Source organism: Varanus komodoensis, unplaced genomic scaffold (genome assembly GCF_004798865.1).
Source record: "Varanus komodoensis strain SLA01 unplaced genomic scaffold, ASM479886v1 scaffold28, whole genome shotgun sequence".
In the NCBI taxonomy this organism is placed as follows: domain Eukaryota; kingdom Metazoa; phylum Chordata; class Lepidosauria; order Squamata; family Varanidae; genus Varanus; species Varanus komodoensis.
Genome location: NW_025335727.1, coordinates 7,290,738 through 7,306,640, shown reverse-complemented (window position 1 = coordinate 7,306,640; position 15,903 = coordinate 7,290,738). Strand labels below are relative to the sequence as shown.

The 15,903-nt window shown below is 39.7% G+C and overlaps 1 protein-coding gene across 1 annotated transcript in view; it reads left to right on the top strand.

The window, feature by feature from the left end:
* The first annotated feature begins 529 nt into the window (after nt 1–529).
* Nucleotides 530–15,903, top strand: part of ECT2 (epithelial cell transforming 2) — a 41,377-nt gene continuing 26,003 nt past the window's right edge. Inside the window, exons 1-12 of the mRNA XM_044434639.1 lie at nt 530–608; nt 5,470–5,626; nt 8,248–8,327; nt 8,464–8,556; nt 8,981–9,160; nt 11,025–11,114; nt 11,666–11,773; nt 13,182–13,255; nt 13,398–13,528; nt 14,406–14,521; nt 14,700–14,762; nt 15,051–15,273. Coding sequence (XP_044290574.1) covers nt 5,497–5,626; nt 8,248–8,327; nt 8,464–8,556; nt 8,981–9,160; nt 11,025–11,114; nt 11,666–11,773; nt 13,182–13,255; nt 13,398–13,528; nt 14,406–14,521; nt 14,700–14,762; nt 15,051–15,273 — 1,288 coding nt within the window. The 5' untranslated portion in view covers nt 530–608; nt 5,470–5,496. The remainder of the gene's footprint in view (nt 609–5,469; nt 5,627–8,247; nt 8,328–8,463; nt 8,557–8,980; nt 9,161–11,024; nt 11,115–11,665; nt 11,774–13,181; nt 13,256–13,397; nt 13,529–14,405; nt 14,522–14,699; nt 14,763–15,050; nt 15,274–15,903) is intronic.

Here is a 15,903-nt window from a genome sequence, read left to right as displayed (position 1 = left end):
TCGTAAAAACCACAATTCCCAGGATGCATTGCGTGGGAAACAATGTGTGGAGGTGACTAATTTTAAAAAGTCTAGTAGACCGTGGATTCATTCCCGTGTCGTGTGCGGAAGGCGGACAAACAGCGGGTTCTTGCGTCCTCTGGCGCTATTGCACCGATTGGAAAGTGAAGCCCCTTTCCCCGTCAGCTAATCCTCAGGTGAGTGCGGCGCCGTGATGTGGGAAGAAACATCACGGAGGCGGAAAGAGCCGCTGACCCATCACAAACCGAAGCGGTCCTTTCCGACCAATAGCAAGCCGCCTTTGAAGAGCGCGCCGCTCAACCAATCTTCAAAAAAACAAGCCCGTCTCCATAGCGATTGAGGCCAAAGATCGCTCCAGGGAGGAGCGAAGCCTAGTTTGCTGTTAATACTGGACGAGTCCCTACCGTACCTATCCGCCTATAGGAGGTCGGCGGTGCCCCAGCTGAGCGTTGCGTCTGCCCGGTCCTCCGGCTTGGCTGTTCAGGACAGCCAATAGGAGGCAGCTTGAGGGTGGACTCTCTTTTTTGAATTGGCGTATGGATGTTTGTGGAGGGAGTCTCGTGAATGGGGAGAGGCCTCGGCGGATGGTGAGGAGAGGGCGGCAGAGCGCATGGAAGGGCCCTGGGGGTTGGGGCGAGGAAAGGGGCGGCTGGAGGGACGGGGGGGAATGAACTTGCGCTACCTCTGGGGTGGAGGGAGGGTACCCTGGGCAGGAAAGCGGGCTTGACTGCAGCCTGCTTCATCTCCAGTTATTCTAGGTAAAGTAAGTGGGAAATGTGCAGGAAGAAGAAAAAGACTTGAAACAATAGCTTAAAGAAAGGGTCATGGCGGTGCAAAACCATGGTTTAGAGCAGTCCTTTCTCAGGCTAGCCTACCTTACAGGGTTGTCGAGAAGCTAAAATGGAGACGGGGAGAACCTTGTAAGCTGCGTTGGGTTCCTTGCAAAAGGGGGGGGGAGGCGGGACGTGGGTGTGAGTGTAACAGTACTAACAAGAAGAAAACACAATTTCTAGTTCTGCTTTCCTTCGTGCTAGAAGTGAGATGCAGAGAGAACAGTTATGCCAGGGTTACCTAATGCAACCCACTCTAATCTGGGTGCCCTTGCCCCTTTGCTCTGTTTCTGTCTGAATATAACATATGGAGATGCTTCGTAGATTGCCCAGTGGTGAAACAAAACCGGAGAGTGCTTCCTTTTGTATTTGCTGCTTTCACCTATTTGTACTGATTACATTTAGGGCACAATTTTAGATATAAGAAGAAAAATGGCCTACATTTTCCACTGTTCTCCAGTCATCCATGCTGGAGAATGCTAACAACTGTAGGAGTCCCATTCTGCGCTCCCTCCCCTCTTGGCTAAGTATGAATGGGGTTGCCCCCTAAACAGCTGTATTTTTGGCTTTGGAAACAGGTTTCTTGGTGAACCACAGCTGAGTCCTAATGTGGATGAATAATAGGTTGTAGCCATGTAAGCTGTACTTGAAAAAGTAAGGTAGAAGCCAACTAGTGCTTTTATTTGCTAACACTGTCTGGGGTTCCTTTTTTTTTTTTTTTTTTTTGCAAGCCTTGCTTCAGCTATTTGTAAGCTTGTTTAGGTGTTTACATGAATTTCATTTCACACAAACTGCTATTTCATGGCTCTTCCCAACACCATCCTGTAACATGTGCACCAAAAATAAGTGGGTGTTTCTGTCCTCTATCTATATCTATATGTTCTTCTGCTTTCTCTGTTTCCCTTGTTTTTATTTTTAGCTTGTAAAAACCTGGTGGGCAGTGTCTGAATGTGCTAAATTGCCATGTGTGGATAATGTGTAATGTCACCGAGTATTTGTTGGGTCACATCATAGTTCCATGTAATCTAGTGTTGTTTCCCTAATAATAGCCTGTCACTTGATCAGTGGGGGAGTTGACAACTGGGTGTAATGCTGATTTTTATACCCTCTCTTAAGCCCAGTGTCTTGCAGGAGAAGAGAGAATCCCTCTGAATACAGTGGTTCCCTTCTTAGCTATCATGGCTTAAAAACCAGTTTGACGGTTCTGTTCATGAATTCGCCTTTAAAAAACGTACACACTCACACACCCCTTAGTTGTTGCTGGCAGGTGCATAATTGCATGGTCTTCAAACAAGGGGTGTGTTGGAGTTGTAGAATCTAAAATAACAGTTGCCTTTTATGGTCTTTAGTAATACAGGGCATTCATTGCAACCTGCAAGAATGAGATGTCCTGTAAAGTTCTATTTTTCAATCTGTGTTCTCAATCTATTGCTTGCTTTTGATTTTTTCTTGCCCTGTTCCTTTCTCTTGAAGCAAGTTGTCTTTAGCGATCTGTCCAGTGATACTTAGTTAGCATCACTTGATGTCATAGCATGTGTCCCAGCTTACTTTATTGGTGGTTTATAAGAAGGCAGATGGAAATAAAAGCAGTAGGAATTACTTCTGTCTGAGATTTAGAATTTGCATGGTTGTGCTAATGAACAATATGTCAGATCTGGTTCTGAATGAGAAAGCAGTGCTGAAACTGTTGCTCTGCCATAGACATTGATTGATTGTGGGGAAGAGAATTAGTTCTCCTTTAAAATAGGAATGCTGCACTTTTATGTTCTGTATTTAAAAACCAGGTCAGGAAAATCACAGGTTTTCACGTAATCCTGGAAACGGACTGCTTATAATCTTTATTCTGTTTTCTAGGAAATATGCTGCTGGAAAGTTCTAGTGGGTGGGATTATGAATGGGGCTATAATTGGTCAGAAATTGGGATTTGTGTGCACACTAATGTGTTTCTTTGAAATTATGATCTTACAGTTTGATACTGCCCCTGATTGTTCCACTTCATTGATATTAATGTTTGTGGGTATTGTGAAGAAGGCCTAATTTGCATGTCTAGTAATTGCTGGAACAAGTCTCTGCAGTTTGTCTCCATGCTGCAAAAGAAATACTTGGCTGCTCCAATCACATGGCTTGTCCAGCTTGCATGATTACTTCTCATACCAGCACCACACATCCATCCAGCAGGCTGATGACACTGAAATGGGAAGTAACCATGGGAGTCACAGAGAAGCAATTCCTTGCTAGCTATCACATTTCATGTGCAGTTAATGAACTGACCATGTTGTGTTTGCAGGATCAGAGTTCCTCCTAGTTTACTTCTTGTTAGGCAATTATTAGGGTTTTGAATAGTGAAAGAACCATCTTTCTTGTACTTCTGCTTAAGATGCAGAAGCAGCCTCTTTCAACACCCTGTTTTAATTCCATTTTGGGGCAAACTCTGTATATCACAGTATTAGGGGTACTGGACTGAGCATGTTCCTCATTGTGTTATAGGAACACAGATAGGATTTTTCTGTCTGGTATGTGTTGAAATGATACTCCTGGGGTTAACAATTCCTACTAGAAGATTTGAAGCACAGGAGTCTGGGAGATGGTTGCATGCTTGGACTGGGCTGACTTCAGTCCTGCATATTTATCTCCTCTCCCTGCCATGATCCACTGTTGTGTTATACTTCTATAGCAAGTGTGTTAATGTAGAGTGTATCTCATTTGTGTAAATGATGTTGGGATTATTACAAAGCTAATTACCTTCCTGACTCAGAAGGTAACAAGCCACCTCCATCACACACTGGAAATTGGCTAGCGGACTACTTAAAAAATGTGGACACCTAGGATTGCTTGGTGGGTTGCAATTCAGGTCTTGTAGTACAGGAATGTTTGCATCCGTTGTTTTACTGATACAAATACAAATTTCCAATGCAAGTAATAAACTTAAAAGTGGCCAAAATTTTATATCCTAAGAATTTTTTTGTTTTACAAAGAGAGCATTGGTGTTTCCATTGCTTAAATAACATATCTTTGTAGAGTTATCTAGCAGTATCAAAGAGCATCAACATTAAAGAAGCCATCTGACTCCCACATCAGACCATTTTCATACAGTTTCTAAACATGTCAGTACGAAAGGTTAATATTTCATAAATTTTGGTTTACAATAATGACATTTAAAAATCCTTTATGATCTGAACATACATACAAAAGCTTAAGCATACACTGCTCAAGGTAGATATAAGCAATTTTGATATATGCCTTTGGCAATGTTCTTTCTTATCCAAATTTACTAATTAAACTTAGGGTGTATTTTTGTCAACTTCTGTATGTGAGACATTTTAATGCTTATACTTTAGAGCAATTAATTAATTAATTGAAAAGTGACACTCTGAGTTCAGTTTGATCCTAAATATTATTTTGATGGTTTGCCATCATTCACAGAACACTTTTCATCTTTGGTGACAAGTGGTAATTCATTGTGTTTTCTGTGGATATCACCCAAATTGCTTTGCCAATTGTGTTTTGATAATTGCCTAAAGTTCACTGTAAATTCTCTTTGTAGCTTCCCTATTTTTAAATTAAATTTAAGTTCTTTCCTTCTTTTGGTATGATTTTGTGATATTTCAATTTTATTATTGTATTTTTATGCACTGATGTAAACTACCCGGAGAGCTTCAACTATTGGGCAGTATAGAAAAGAAACAATAATTAATACTGGCTATCTTATTTCACTACATTCTTAATTCTCTTTTGTGCAACGTGAAAGCACTTGCCCATGGAAAGCTGGGGAGGGAATTCATGGATGTCTATAATTAAGCAGTTGTCCACCCTTATATACTTTCCTGTATCCCTGGAATCCAATACCAGTTTCTGTATGCATTGTGGCTACCAGAGGCTTAACTCATTTGCTCTTGCATGTTCTGAGGGATGTAAATCCTTTTACCGGCACTGATTCTCACTGACCCTGTGATCTCATTAGCCCTGGCTATTGCTGTGCTTTCCCCTCCCTCCTGCTGCCAAGTGGACTTCTGCACCCTATTGGTGCTTCTTGCCCGAGCGCAGAAAATACCAGCAGGAACTCTGGAATGTGTTGTTGCTAAGTGAGCATGCCACACAGGCATGCAAATCCTTGTGATCCCTGCTATAGAAGTTTGGAGGAAGTCCTGATGATCAGTGATGCAGTATGAATTGCAGCTTGTTCAGAATGTTACTCATTTGGCTCTAGCAGATCTTAGAATATGTGGACATCCAATATGCTTTCAGGGAAATATATTGCATAAATATCCTCAATTATGTTTTGCTGTTAAAGTGCCTCTTCTCGTTACTGTTATAGGCTTGCATCACAGGTAAAAAGTTTCCCCTCCTTATCTCAGTACTTGGGCCTCGTAGATCTTAATGGAGGAACAGGAGCAGCAACAGCAGGACTACATAGCTGTGGAATATGAAAAGAAGCTCTTGCAATGTCTATAGGTAGCAAGCTTTTGGTGATGAAGTATAGGATTCTGCTGTTAAAATTCTACTGCTTCTTTGGAGTGCGGGTAGTAACCTTTTATAGATCACATTTAACAAGTGTATAGTCCTGTATATGTTTTTCCTAAAAAAAAAAAAAAAAAAGAATTTTGTGCTTTTCTTGCAGCTGTAGAAAAGGAATGTCATTTTGACAATGGCTGAAAACAGCACCATCATCCCTGATACGGGAAGGAGTCTCCTGTCAGATTCTTCTATTTTTGACTCCAAGAATACAGAAATTTCCAAAGAGAATGTATTCACTTGTTCTACTTCAGATGTAGAAGGTAATGGAGAAATAACATTGACTATGGAATGCAGGTAGTAATAGCTACCAGTTTAGCAGCTTATAGTATATCATATTTGCAGCACTGTAGCACAAAACAAACTGGTTGTTGCTTGCATTCTCTTAGCCTTTGGGATGCAAGCACTTGAATGCATACTTCTGTGGCAATATTATTTATGTAACACTAAAACACCAAAGTGTTATACAAAAATAAAAGCATGTTGCATGCTCTCTGCCAAAGGCTTCTACTTAGAACATTTTAAATTATATATATAAAACTATCTTGTTTTGCTTTGCAGTGAAGCCCTAGCATCACTAACAACTTCAGTAAAAATGATAGACACACAAAATAGAACAGTGCTGATAACAAATTGTTACAATTGATGAATATCAGTCAGAGATGTAAATCATGGAAACATTATTAAAGTCCATCTAAATGAAGTTTTCAGTTGTTGCTTGGAAGTGCATAAAGCATGCAGTTGCTAATTTTGTGGGGTTAGATAATCCACTGGCAAAAAATTGCTCTCCTTTGTGCCCACAAATTGCTATAGGTAGAAGCAGGTTATGCATTAGAACATGGAGTTCCCTGGAAGCCAGCTGATGTGCCTCTATTTTTCCCCTGCAGTATGTGAGGAGTGCGTTCTTTTTGAAAGAGTAAGACTGAGATCCAACAGATCTGGCAGGTGCCTCAAGTGAATAGTACATGGGTCCTGTGATGGGGTGGGCAGACTTTGGATTGTGGGAATTTCCTTTTTAAATTAGAATGCCGAAAACTGCAGATCAGCCCAGTGCTAGAGGAGAGGGTACACTGGAGAAAATTATGTACAATATCATGTGAGCCATACACTGTACCTGGGTATCTGTACCCATGTACTGTATCTGGGTAGTTGTCTAGATTCTTTGGTCTGAATTCCACTCAGCCCTAGCCTACATAGCCGATGGTGAGGTATGATGGGCACTGTAAGTATTTATTTATTTAAAACATTTTTATGCCGCCTCCATCACAACAAAACCTTGGGGCAGCTCCCAACAAAAACAAAATACATAAATATAACAATTATACAAATAAAAATATTAAAACCCGGTGCATCTCGGCTTAAAAGATTTAAAATCCTATAAATGCAAATAAATTAACAAAATGAGTTTTAAATAAAAAGGTCTTCGCCTGGCGCCGAAAAACAAATAACGGCGCCAGGCGGATGCCAAGTAGAAACACACAGAGAGCCTCAAGGTTCCCATCACATGTTGTACAAATTCAAACCTGTATCTGAATAGATCAGGAATTCTAACACAATTCAGAGACTACTAAATCTGTATAAAGGCCTCACGTGAGGCAGCCAATGCATGCTCATTATTCATAAGTAGGGAAACTGAGGCTCTGTGATCAGTGAAGGGCCAGCCATCAGAGAGATTTTTTTTTAATTTTTAATAACCATTGTTGAGCTATTAGGAGTGGAAACCTTTGTTGATCTGCTGCAAACATTCAAACATCTAACTGCAGATTCTGACATACCGTCCACTTCCGTACTAGAATACTCTCAGAATCCTCTGTACAAGGGACTAGAGAGGATTCTTTGAAAATAGAATATGTAAACCTATTTGATTTAACACAGAAGTAATCAAGAGTCTCAGTTTGCATTCAGGAGGCAATGAAGGGGTTCACATGGCGTAAGAACCCACAGTGGGTGAGACGCTATGGTAGGTTGTTGCGTTCGGCAAACCTAGACTGGTTTCTGTGGGTTGGCTTTGTTGTGGGAAACAATCTACCCTCAAAATGTATGGCTTGTTGTAGGGGTCATGATAGGTTGTCCCATCAGCTAAATCTGGATACCCAACCCCATCATGGGCCCTGAGAACAGCAAGCCCCCATTTCTGCTCTTGTCTGGGCTACACCAGGCTCAAGGGCCCTTGTGGAGCAACTCTGGCAGGCTTGGTGTACCTTGCTGTGATTGTGCACTCTTTGCTTGGTATGGATGTTCTAGTACTATTTCCTAGAAAATATTTTATGAAGATTCCAGAACTACATTGCATTTCTTATTCTTGCTTACTGTATTATTAGATTTCTGGAGCCAGTGTGGCGTAGTGGTGAAGAGCATGGGACTGGGACTCAGGCGACCTGGGTTCTAGTCCCCGCTCAGCCATGGAGCTCATTGGGTGACTTTGGGCCAGTCACAGACTCTCAGCCCAACCTACCTCACAGGGTTGTTGTTGTGGGGATAAGATGGCTGAGGAGATGTAAGGTGCCTTGAGCCCTTTGTAGGAAAAAGGCAGGATATAAATCGAAAAATAAATAATTAAAAAAAATTAGAAAACTAGCCTCCGTAATGAGCTCAGTCTGGGGTTCTACAGCCAGCTTCTGTTAGCTTGGGCAGCGATGTGATTGCCATTTCATAGCTAGTCTTGCTCTTGCGTAACTTGACTTTCTATGAATTATGGATTATTTGGCATGAAGGAATTCTGTGTGGGCAATGAATGTATCTTAGGCTATCAGCTTTCACTGCCTTCTAGCCCCCCCCCCCCCATTTAGAGATGGGGTAAATTAGTTTAACTCTGTAATCCATAAATTTGCCTGAATACTGATTATTTTCTTTTCCTCCATCCACCCTCTGCCACCCTCAATAGAGGAAATGCCCCAGATTGAAACCAGGGTGGTTTTAGTTCAAGAGGCCGCAAAACACGAAGAACTCCTAAAAGCTTTGGAGGTCAGTGCATTTTCTCGTTCATGGTTATTTTATTTATTTATTTATTCCATTTCTATGCCGCCCAACTAGCCAAGAGGCTCTCCAGGCGGTTCACAAAGTTATCTCATTCTTATACTGAAGTTCTCCTCTTCTGCAGACAATTAAGATAATGGAAGTTCCAGTTGTAAAGATAAAGGAAACTAGTTCTGGTAAATCGGAAGAGAAACTAATAAAAAGTATTATACATATGGTACGTTGGGGCAACTGTGCATATATATCTGCATGCAGCATGTTGCACTACTTGGGACTGAAGTGGGAAATCACTGCTATCATCACTTGGCAGAAGAGTAAAATGCACAATAGAACTAAATGGTGCACAGTGAAGCTAGTTGAATCGAAGCTTAGATCAGCTTTGAAACTATTCAGAATTTCCTATATACTTGTGGCTGTTAAATTGATGAGTCTTGTACCTATGAAATGGAACAAAAATGAGAGAGACAGCAGCTCTTGTTTCTGTGGTAAAAGCAATCATGCTTCTTTTGAGCTAGCTTCAATGTAATAGGTTTTTCCTGTCAAAACTAGTTTTTTTAAAGTACTAATCCTTCTGATAATTTATGGCCACAAAGTAACTTTTGCATTTAAGTAACATTCATATTCTTTTTAAACTATTGAAGGAAATTAAAGTGCCCTACATAAAGGCTGACTCAGTGGAAAAGTATGAAGATTCTGAGTCCCCGGAATTTGAGACTGTCTTTGTGATAGCAGACTTCCAAGATCCTGTTTTCACCAATTTGTACAAGGCAGACAGAGTCCTTGGGCCCCCAATAGTACTGCAATGTGCCAGGAAAGGCGAGGTAAGAATACAGAGTGAGAGACCTTGAAATGGCTAGCTTCTCTCCTAGATAATTTTAATGAAGTTTACAGGCTTTCCTGTAATAGTGCAAGCTTGAAAAATGCCTTTATTTACTTGAGTTTATGTTCTGTTTTTCTGACCAAAAGCAGATTCAAGGCTTAAGCAGAATCAATAACAGTACACCAAAGTTAATGGTAAAAATGTAACCAGGTGTAGCACATAATACAACCATTAAACTGCAGTACAAATTGATTTGTTTGGCTGCCAGTTCAGTAATACCATCTTGTGTACAAAAACAAAACTTTTCAGGACTTAACAACGGTGCTATCTGAGACGTTCTCGGGTAATTTTTGTAACTGGTAAACTATTTTGCTGCGAATATCCTGGCCTAGTCCTGGCATACTCTTAAAACTTTAGTTCCTTATTTGAATACTTTCCAGGAAGATCAGATTTGCAGTGAACATTTGGAAGACTGAGTTCAATGCAACCTGTGATTAGACTGCAGAAGATGTATGCGCTCTCGGCACAATCTCGAATATCATTACTCTCATCCTATCATATGATAGGATTCCTGTGGAATGCCTCCTTTATGATTTTTTGTGTGATATGGAAAGCATAACAAGACAATCTGCCATTTGTCTAACACTTTACTTATGTGCTCCAGTTAAGATATAACAACAAAACATTCGTTATGAACAGAAGCAAACATGCTCTCCGCTGCATGCAAGAAGAGATTTAAAGCTTTTATTCCTTGTGTATTCTAACTTAGTTTCCTATCTTGTCTGAATTAAAAATCAGAACGCTATTCCTAATCTTAAATCTTGTCCTCATTTGACCTCATTTTTCCATCTTACTAGCACATACATTTGCGAATAATATCTATAGGACAATGTTTGAGTGAGGAATACCTGTATAATATTTGCAAATAAGTCCTCAAAAGTTTCTGTGTATAGGCTTAGATATGCTGACCATTTTTATTCATTTTTTAGTTTCCACTCTTTTACGGCTCCCTCTCTAGAACTTGGCCTATGCATTGTTTGCCTGAGTCACCAAAGTGTCTTTATATCTGATTGCTTATGAATTATGTAGCCCATTCACTCCTGCTGGTACCAAGCCAGGAGTTGTTTAGTGTGTTGTCCACAACTGTCACCTGGATAGTGGCACCCTTTTATGAGCCAGGATTGATAAACCAGGATGTCTTGCTAGTTCCTGGGTGTGGGTGGTTTGCTAAATAAAGCATTTCTGATTTGTTGAGCTGCTCATACTAGCGGCAGAAGCCAAGTGGGGGAAAGCAGGTTTGGTAAGCCAGAGCTCATTCATAGCAAGTGAGGGCAGCACAGAATACGGGCATACCATTCCACATGCACGTGTGAACAGCATACCATTCCCCCATGTGTGCAAGCACACACATCTTTAGTTGTACCTGGTCATTAGTGTAGTTCCTTCCAGCACAAATGTTTCTCTGTCTTAAGGAAATGTTCTGTGTAATCTCCCTAGTGTAGTATAATCGACTTCTCTGTTTCAATTTTAACCAGAGCATTGTGGGAACAATCAAGTCCCATACTGCTGTGGCTAAGTATAAAGCAGTCCTGTGGCTTTGTGAAAGGTGGCGCTAATCTTTCAGAGGCATTGCTTTCACCTAATTGCTTAATTGCTTAATTGTTATTTGAAATCCTCTGTGGTAATTGCAAAAAGTCTTGTTTTGCTCTGAAGATTACCAAGTGCATTATTGTACAAGGTTTCATGGCCTGTTCTGATTCATACGAAATGTATTAGCCTGGTGTCATAGAATTCTGTGTGTTTGCTGCAACATGTTAACATGGCTGTCCTTCAGGAAACTAGCTAAGCAGCCTATTTTATTTCAGCCTCTGCCTTTCTCATGTCGACCACTCTACTGTGCAGCCATGCTGAATCTTGTGTTATGTTTCACTGGATTCAGAAAGAAAGAAGAAATGGTAAGACTGTCTTACTTCCACACATCTTAAAATAATACACCTACTTAGAATTGTCATTGAGGGGTTGCAAGACTGAGCAAGTACTCGGAGATCCGTTCTGAGTTTTGTATTGACTGCTATATTGGTGCCACTTAATTTTTTATTGAGATTTGTTTATTGCCCCTCAAATATGTTTTTCAACTCTGACGCATTCCTATTATGAGAGCAGAACAATCAATGCCGCATAGTGGATATGAGTTAGGGAGACCCATATTTAAAGCTTCACTCAGCATTTGAAGTTTCCTGGGTGAGCTGCTGAGAGAATGTGGCCAGTTCAACTTGCAGGGTTGATGTGAGGTTAATAGGGGCACAGAATATGGTGCACCTTAGTATTCACCTTAGAAGTAGGACCCAATTGTCAGAGATAAGTTGGTAATGATATTCAAAGTGCTTTGCATATTTTGGGAGCAGTGCTGTGGATGCTTCACAGCAGAATAGCTTGAGGGGGAAAATCCAAATTAATCTTAATTTTATTTTTTAGAAGATGAATGGTATTCCAACTTTGTTCACAGGTTAAGCTGGTGACCTTGGTTCATCATATGGGAGGGATTATCCGACGAGATTTCAGTTCAAAAGTTACACATCTGGTGGCTAATTCTACACAAGGAGACAAATTTAGAGTATGTACATTTCTCTTTCTAATTTTAGAGTTTGATGCAGTGTGTTTTTCGTTTATGTATGCCAGAAGATACAATGCAAAGAGATTGATTGTTTAGTTTATATTCTGTCTTTCTGGAAAAATGGAATTCAATGCCACTAAAAATAATAAAATAGATTTCAATTACAGCCTTGATTAAAACATAACACAAAAACAAATCAGTTAACACACAACAATAAAAGAACTAGTGAAAACTGCCTGCATCAAGAAACTGGCTTATATGTCAGTGGTCCGGACAAACCAAAATGTATTCGCCTGCAAACAAGGACAACAAAGAGGGCCTCCCTGTTTGGAACAGTTGTTGATAAAGTTCTTTGTTGCGTCTGCACCAAATTTGCCTCTGAGAGGGATGGGGCTAAGAAAAAGATCTTAGAATTTGGGCAGGCTGTGGGAGAATGCACCATTTCAAATATCCTTGTCCTAAAGTATATAAGGATTTATAATACTTTGGTTTGCTTCCAGAAATAGACTGATGGCAAGTGGAGTTACTATAACATTGGAGTCATTTGCTCCCTGTATTTGGATCTGATATGTTTATTGCCTAGACAGATAACAAAATTGCCCTTTTTTAACTGTATGATAAATTGATTTGAGAGTGAATAGTATGGCTCATTTTTAAATACTAGAGTGGACAATTGTAAATTAGAAACTTGACTTAAATTGGTTTTCCACCCGCTTTCAGTAAATTAAATCAAGAAGATTCACTTGTTTAGATTTTTATTTCCTGAAGAAGCATACTAATTGGTTGCTATAGCAACTAAAATGTATCTGAATAAAGGTTTTATACTGCCTAAGAGCATAACGATGATTTTTAGCAAATAAGGCAGTATGTAAAAAAGAACTAATAACAACCTAATCTAAAACCTCTGGTCATATGGCCTGCATATGGAAATGGCCACTCTTAATCACTACATGTAGTGAACCAGGGAAAGAGTGTGCGAGCCTGGTGTAGGTTGCCGTAATGTGATATTGTGGTTTGATGTTATTTCTGAATGTGTCAGTTTTATAATGCTTAAGTGTAGAGTTAAGCTATACTTCTGGTTTGTTTACTTAATTCTATGTCTTGTTTGTGCATTCAATTTTCTGAGTATGCAGGCTTATATAATAACCTGTCTTTCCATTTTTCAAAACAAAAACAAAAACAACCCCTTCTGTCTGGCAGGACCTTTAAAACTTCTTTGTGAGAACGACATTAAAGTAAAGCTTGACCTTAATACCAAACCTGTTAAACGAAGGGCACAATCTTTTGGATCATTAGACAAAAAAATTATAACCCCTAGCAAACCCCAACTACATGTTTTTATTCATTAATTTTCTCATTTATGGAGTACAAAGGACTATTACTTGTTCATTCCTGTTTTTCTTTGCAGGTAGCTGTGAGTCTAGGCACACCAATAATGAAAGCAGAGTGGATTTATAAGTCTTGGGAAAGAAGAAATGACATGTATGTATACACTTCCTGGCACGAGGCCTTGTATTCTTTCACATTTGCTGTTGGTCTTACCTGAGATGTGCTGCTTTCTTTATGTAGGGAAACTTGGCACAATGGTATCTCAGCTTTCTTCACAACCTCTTTTTCTCATTAGTGACTTCTGGGCTGCTGATGAGGAGTTCAGGAAGGAATTCAAAGTCCCCCCATTTCAGGACTGCATGTTAAGTTTTCTTGGATTCTCTGATGAAGAGAAGAAGAATATGGAAGAAATGACAGAAATGCAAGGTAAAAGGTGGTGGCGGTGTTGGCGTGTGGAATGTTATGTAATAGTGAACTTGACTTTATGATGTTCATAATACAGATTTCCTTGGTGGTTGCTTTACTGAAGATGCCTTGATTACTTAGTATTTATGTTTGTAAATGCATTGCAACATTTGATGGCTTCTTTAACAAGCTGTGAGCTGGCAGTGGGCTACAGGACTTGCAGAAGCAAAACAAAACAACCCCCCCTCCCCAATTTAATCCTATAAAGTAGATCTGAATTTTAAGTGTTTGCTACAGAGGACACACACATGTATATCTCATATTTTAGTTCTCTTCTTTTTCATTTTAATTCTCTGGAATGTAAAAATCTAGCTAGCTAGGGCTAATGGAATTTGCATGTTTAAACAGCTGGAGGGCCACACGTTGTCCCCTGCTGATGTTTAATCACCAGAGTATGTAAGGAAACAATGCCCTTGGTTTCTTTGTGAGTAATCTTTCATTCTGCTACTAATCACACTTCACATGGTTTATAATGTTCTGAAGTTGTTGGAGCACAATGGGCATATTAGTAACCTTTAGAACAGTCCTGTAAGATGCCACTATTCCAAAATTATGACTATTTGGGGCATTGGGACTACGAAATAGGGTAGTTACTCAAGTAATGTAGCAAGTTCCTAGTTGTGAGATTTCAAGAAGTTCACACTCTTGATTCCTGTCACTGCAGGACAATAATTCTTAGATATGTTTTTCACCAGACCTGCAGTTCTCTAGATCTGTGTTGACTTGTGTGAAAATTAGTGGTAGATCTTTATTTAACTTCTATACCACCCAAACTGAAGCTGTTACCAATATCCCACCAAGTAATAGATTAACATTGCAAATTTTCTTCTCTCTACAGGTGGACAGTATTTACCTGTTGGTGATGAAAGGTGTACCCATCTCATAGTTGAGGAAAACACAGTAAAAGACCTTCCATTTGAGCCCTCTGAAAATCTTTATATTGTAAAACAGGAGGTCAGTTCTAGCAGAACATTCTGGATTCTTAAAAGCACTCATAGTGCCTTGTCTAATCTCATAACATGGTACACAATCCACCCCATACATACTGTATCTGTAGGCATATTTAATGTTGTAATAATAACTTTTAATATAGGCTTGAACAAATGATAGAAAATGTTTTTTCTCCCTCTAGTGGTTTTGGGGAAGTATTCAGATGGATGCCAGAGCTGGAGAATCTATGTACCTGTTTGAAAAGGTGAGCTGCTAACAAAGGAAGTCTAGAATTTAAAGCAATTTGCCAACACGAGCTGTGATTTTAAATGTTTGTCTCTTTCCATATATAATTGAATCAGGCAATTTCTTAGTATTAGCATTTTAATACAAGACTCAATTTAATCCTTTGTAGGGAGGCAGCGTCATTCAGATATTAAGAATGTACCGTTACTGTTTGTCAGCTTACAATGACACCAGTGATTCTTCTGAAGTGGTGCAAAACTCTGGGTGGTTCTAAACCATAAAGTTAACAAATTGTATTTTATTACAGCCGGATAGTTCCGAACTGAAAACATCTGTTTCGCAACTTTCTCTGAATACTCCAAATAGCAACCGAAAGAGACGTCGCTTAAGAGAGACCCTTGCTCAATTGGCCAGGGAGGCAGATATGTCTCCCTTCCCACCTCGGAAACGGCCATCAGCTGAACATTCCCTTTCTATGGGTTCCTTGCTTGACATTTCCAACACTCCAGAATCAACTATGACTAATGGAGGTACAGCTAAACTGACTCAATCTTTTAATGGTTCCAGCTAAACACTACTGAATTACACTATTGATCCTAGTAACAGGCTTCTTCCTTTTCAAATTATGCAGGAAACAGGATAGAACTGAGGAACATGGATAATAATAGAAAGAAGGGCAACTCTCATGGCCTTAGAGTTAGTCGGATGAGGAAGAAATCTTGCAGTTATATTTGTCTGGATAACTATGCTCCTAAACATTATCTAAACTCATTAGCAAGTTTACAGCAAACAAAGGCAGCTAGCAGTAGCCCATCTGAAAACCTAGTTAATGGAACATCGCAAATAAGTCTTCAAAAATATATTCTCCCAGTGGAAGGTGAGGAAAATCCTCTAAGGCTATATTTCATTGCAGCTTTGCAAGATGTTATGTGAACACTGCCAGTTAAACATGTAACAAGAACATCACAAGATGGCAATGGGTTGACCACTGGTTTTAGATAGCCATGACCATTTAGGTAACAGTGAATTTAATGTGATAAGTGTACCAAAAAGGCAATTTCAGTATTCAAATTGGATCAGTTTGCAGAACATGTCCCACAAAACAGAGAGAGGTAGACATTTTATTGATGGAAATAAACTTTTGGCAACTTGTGCAAAGA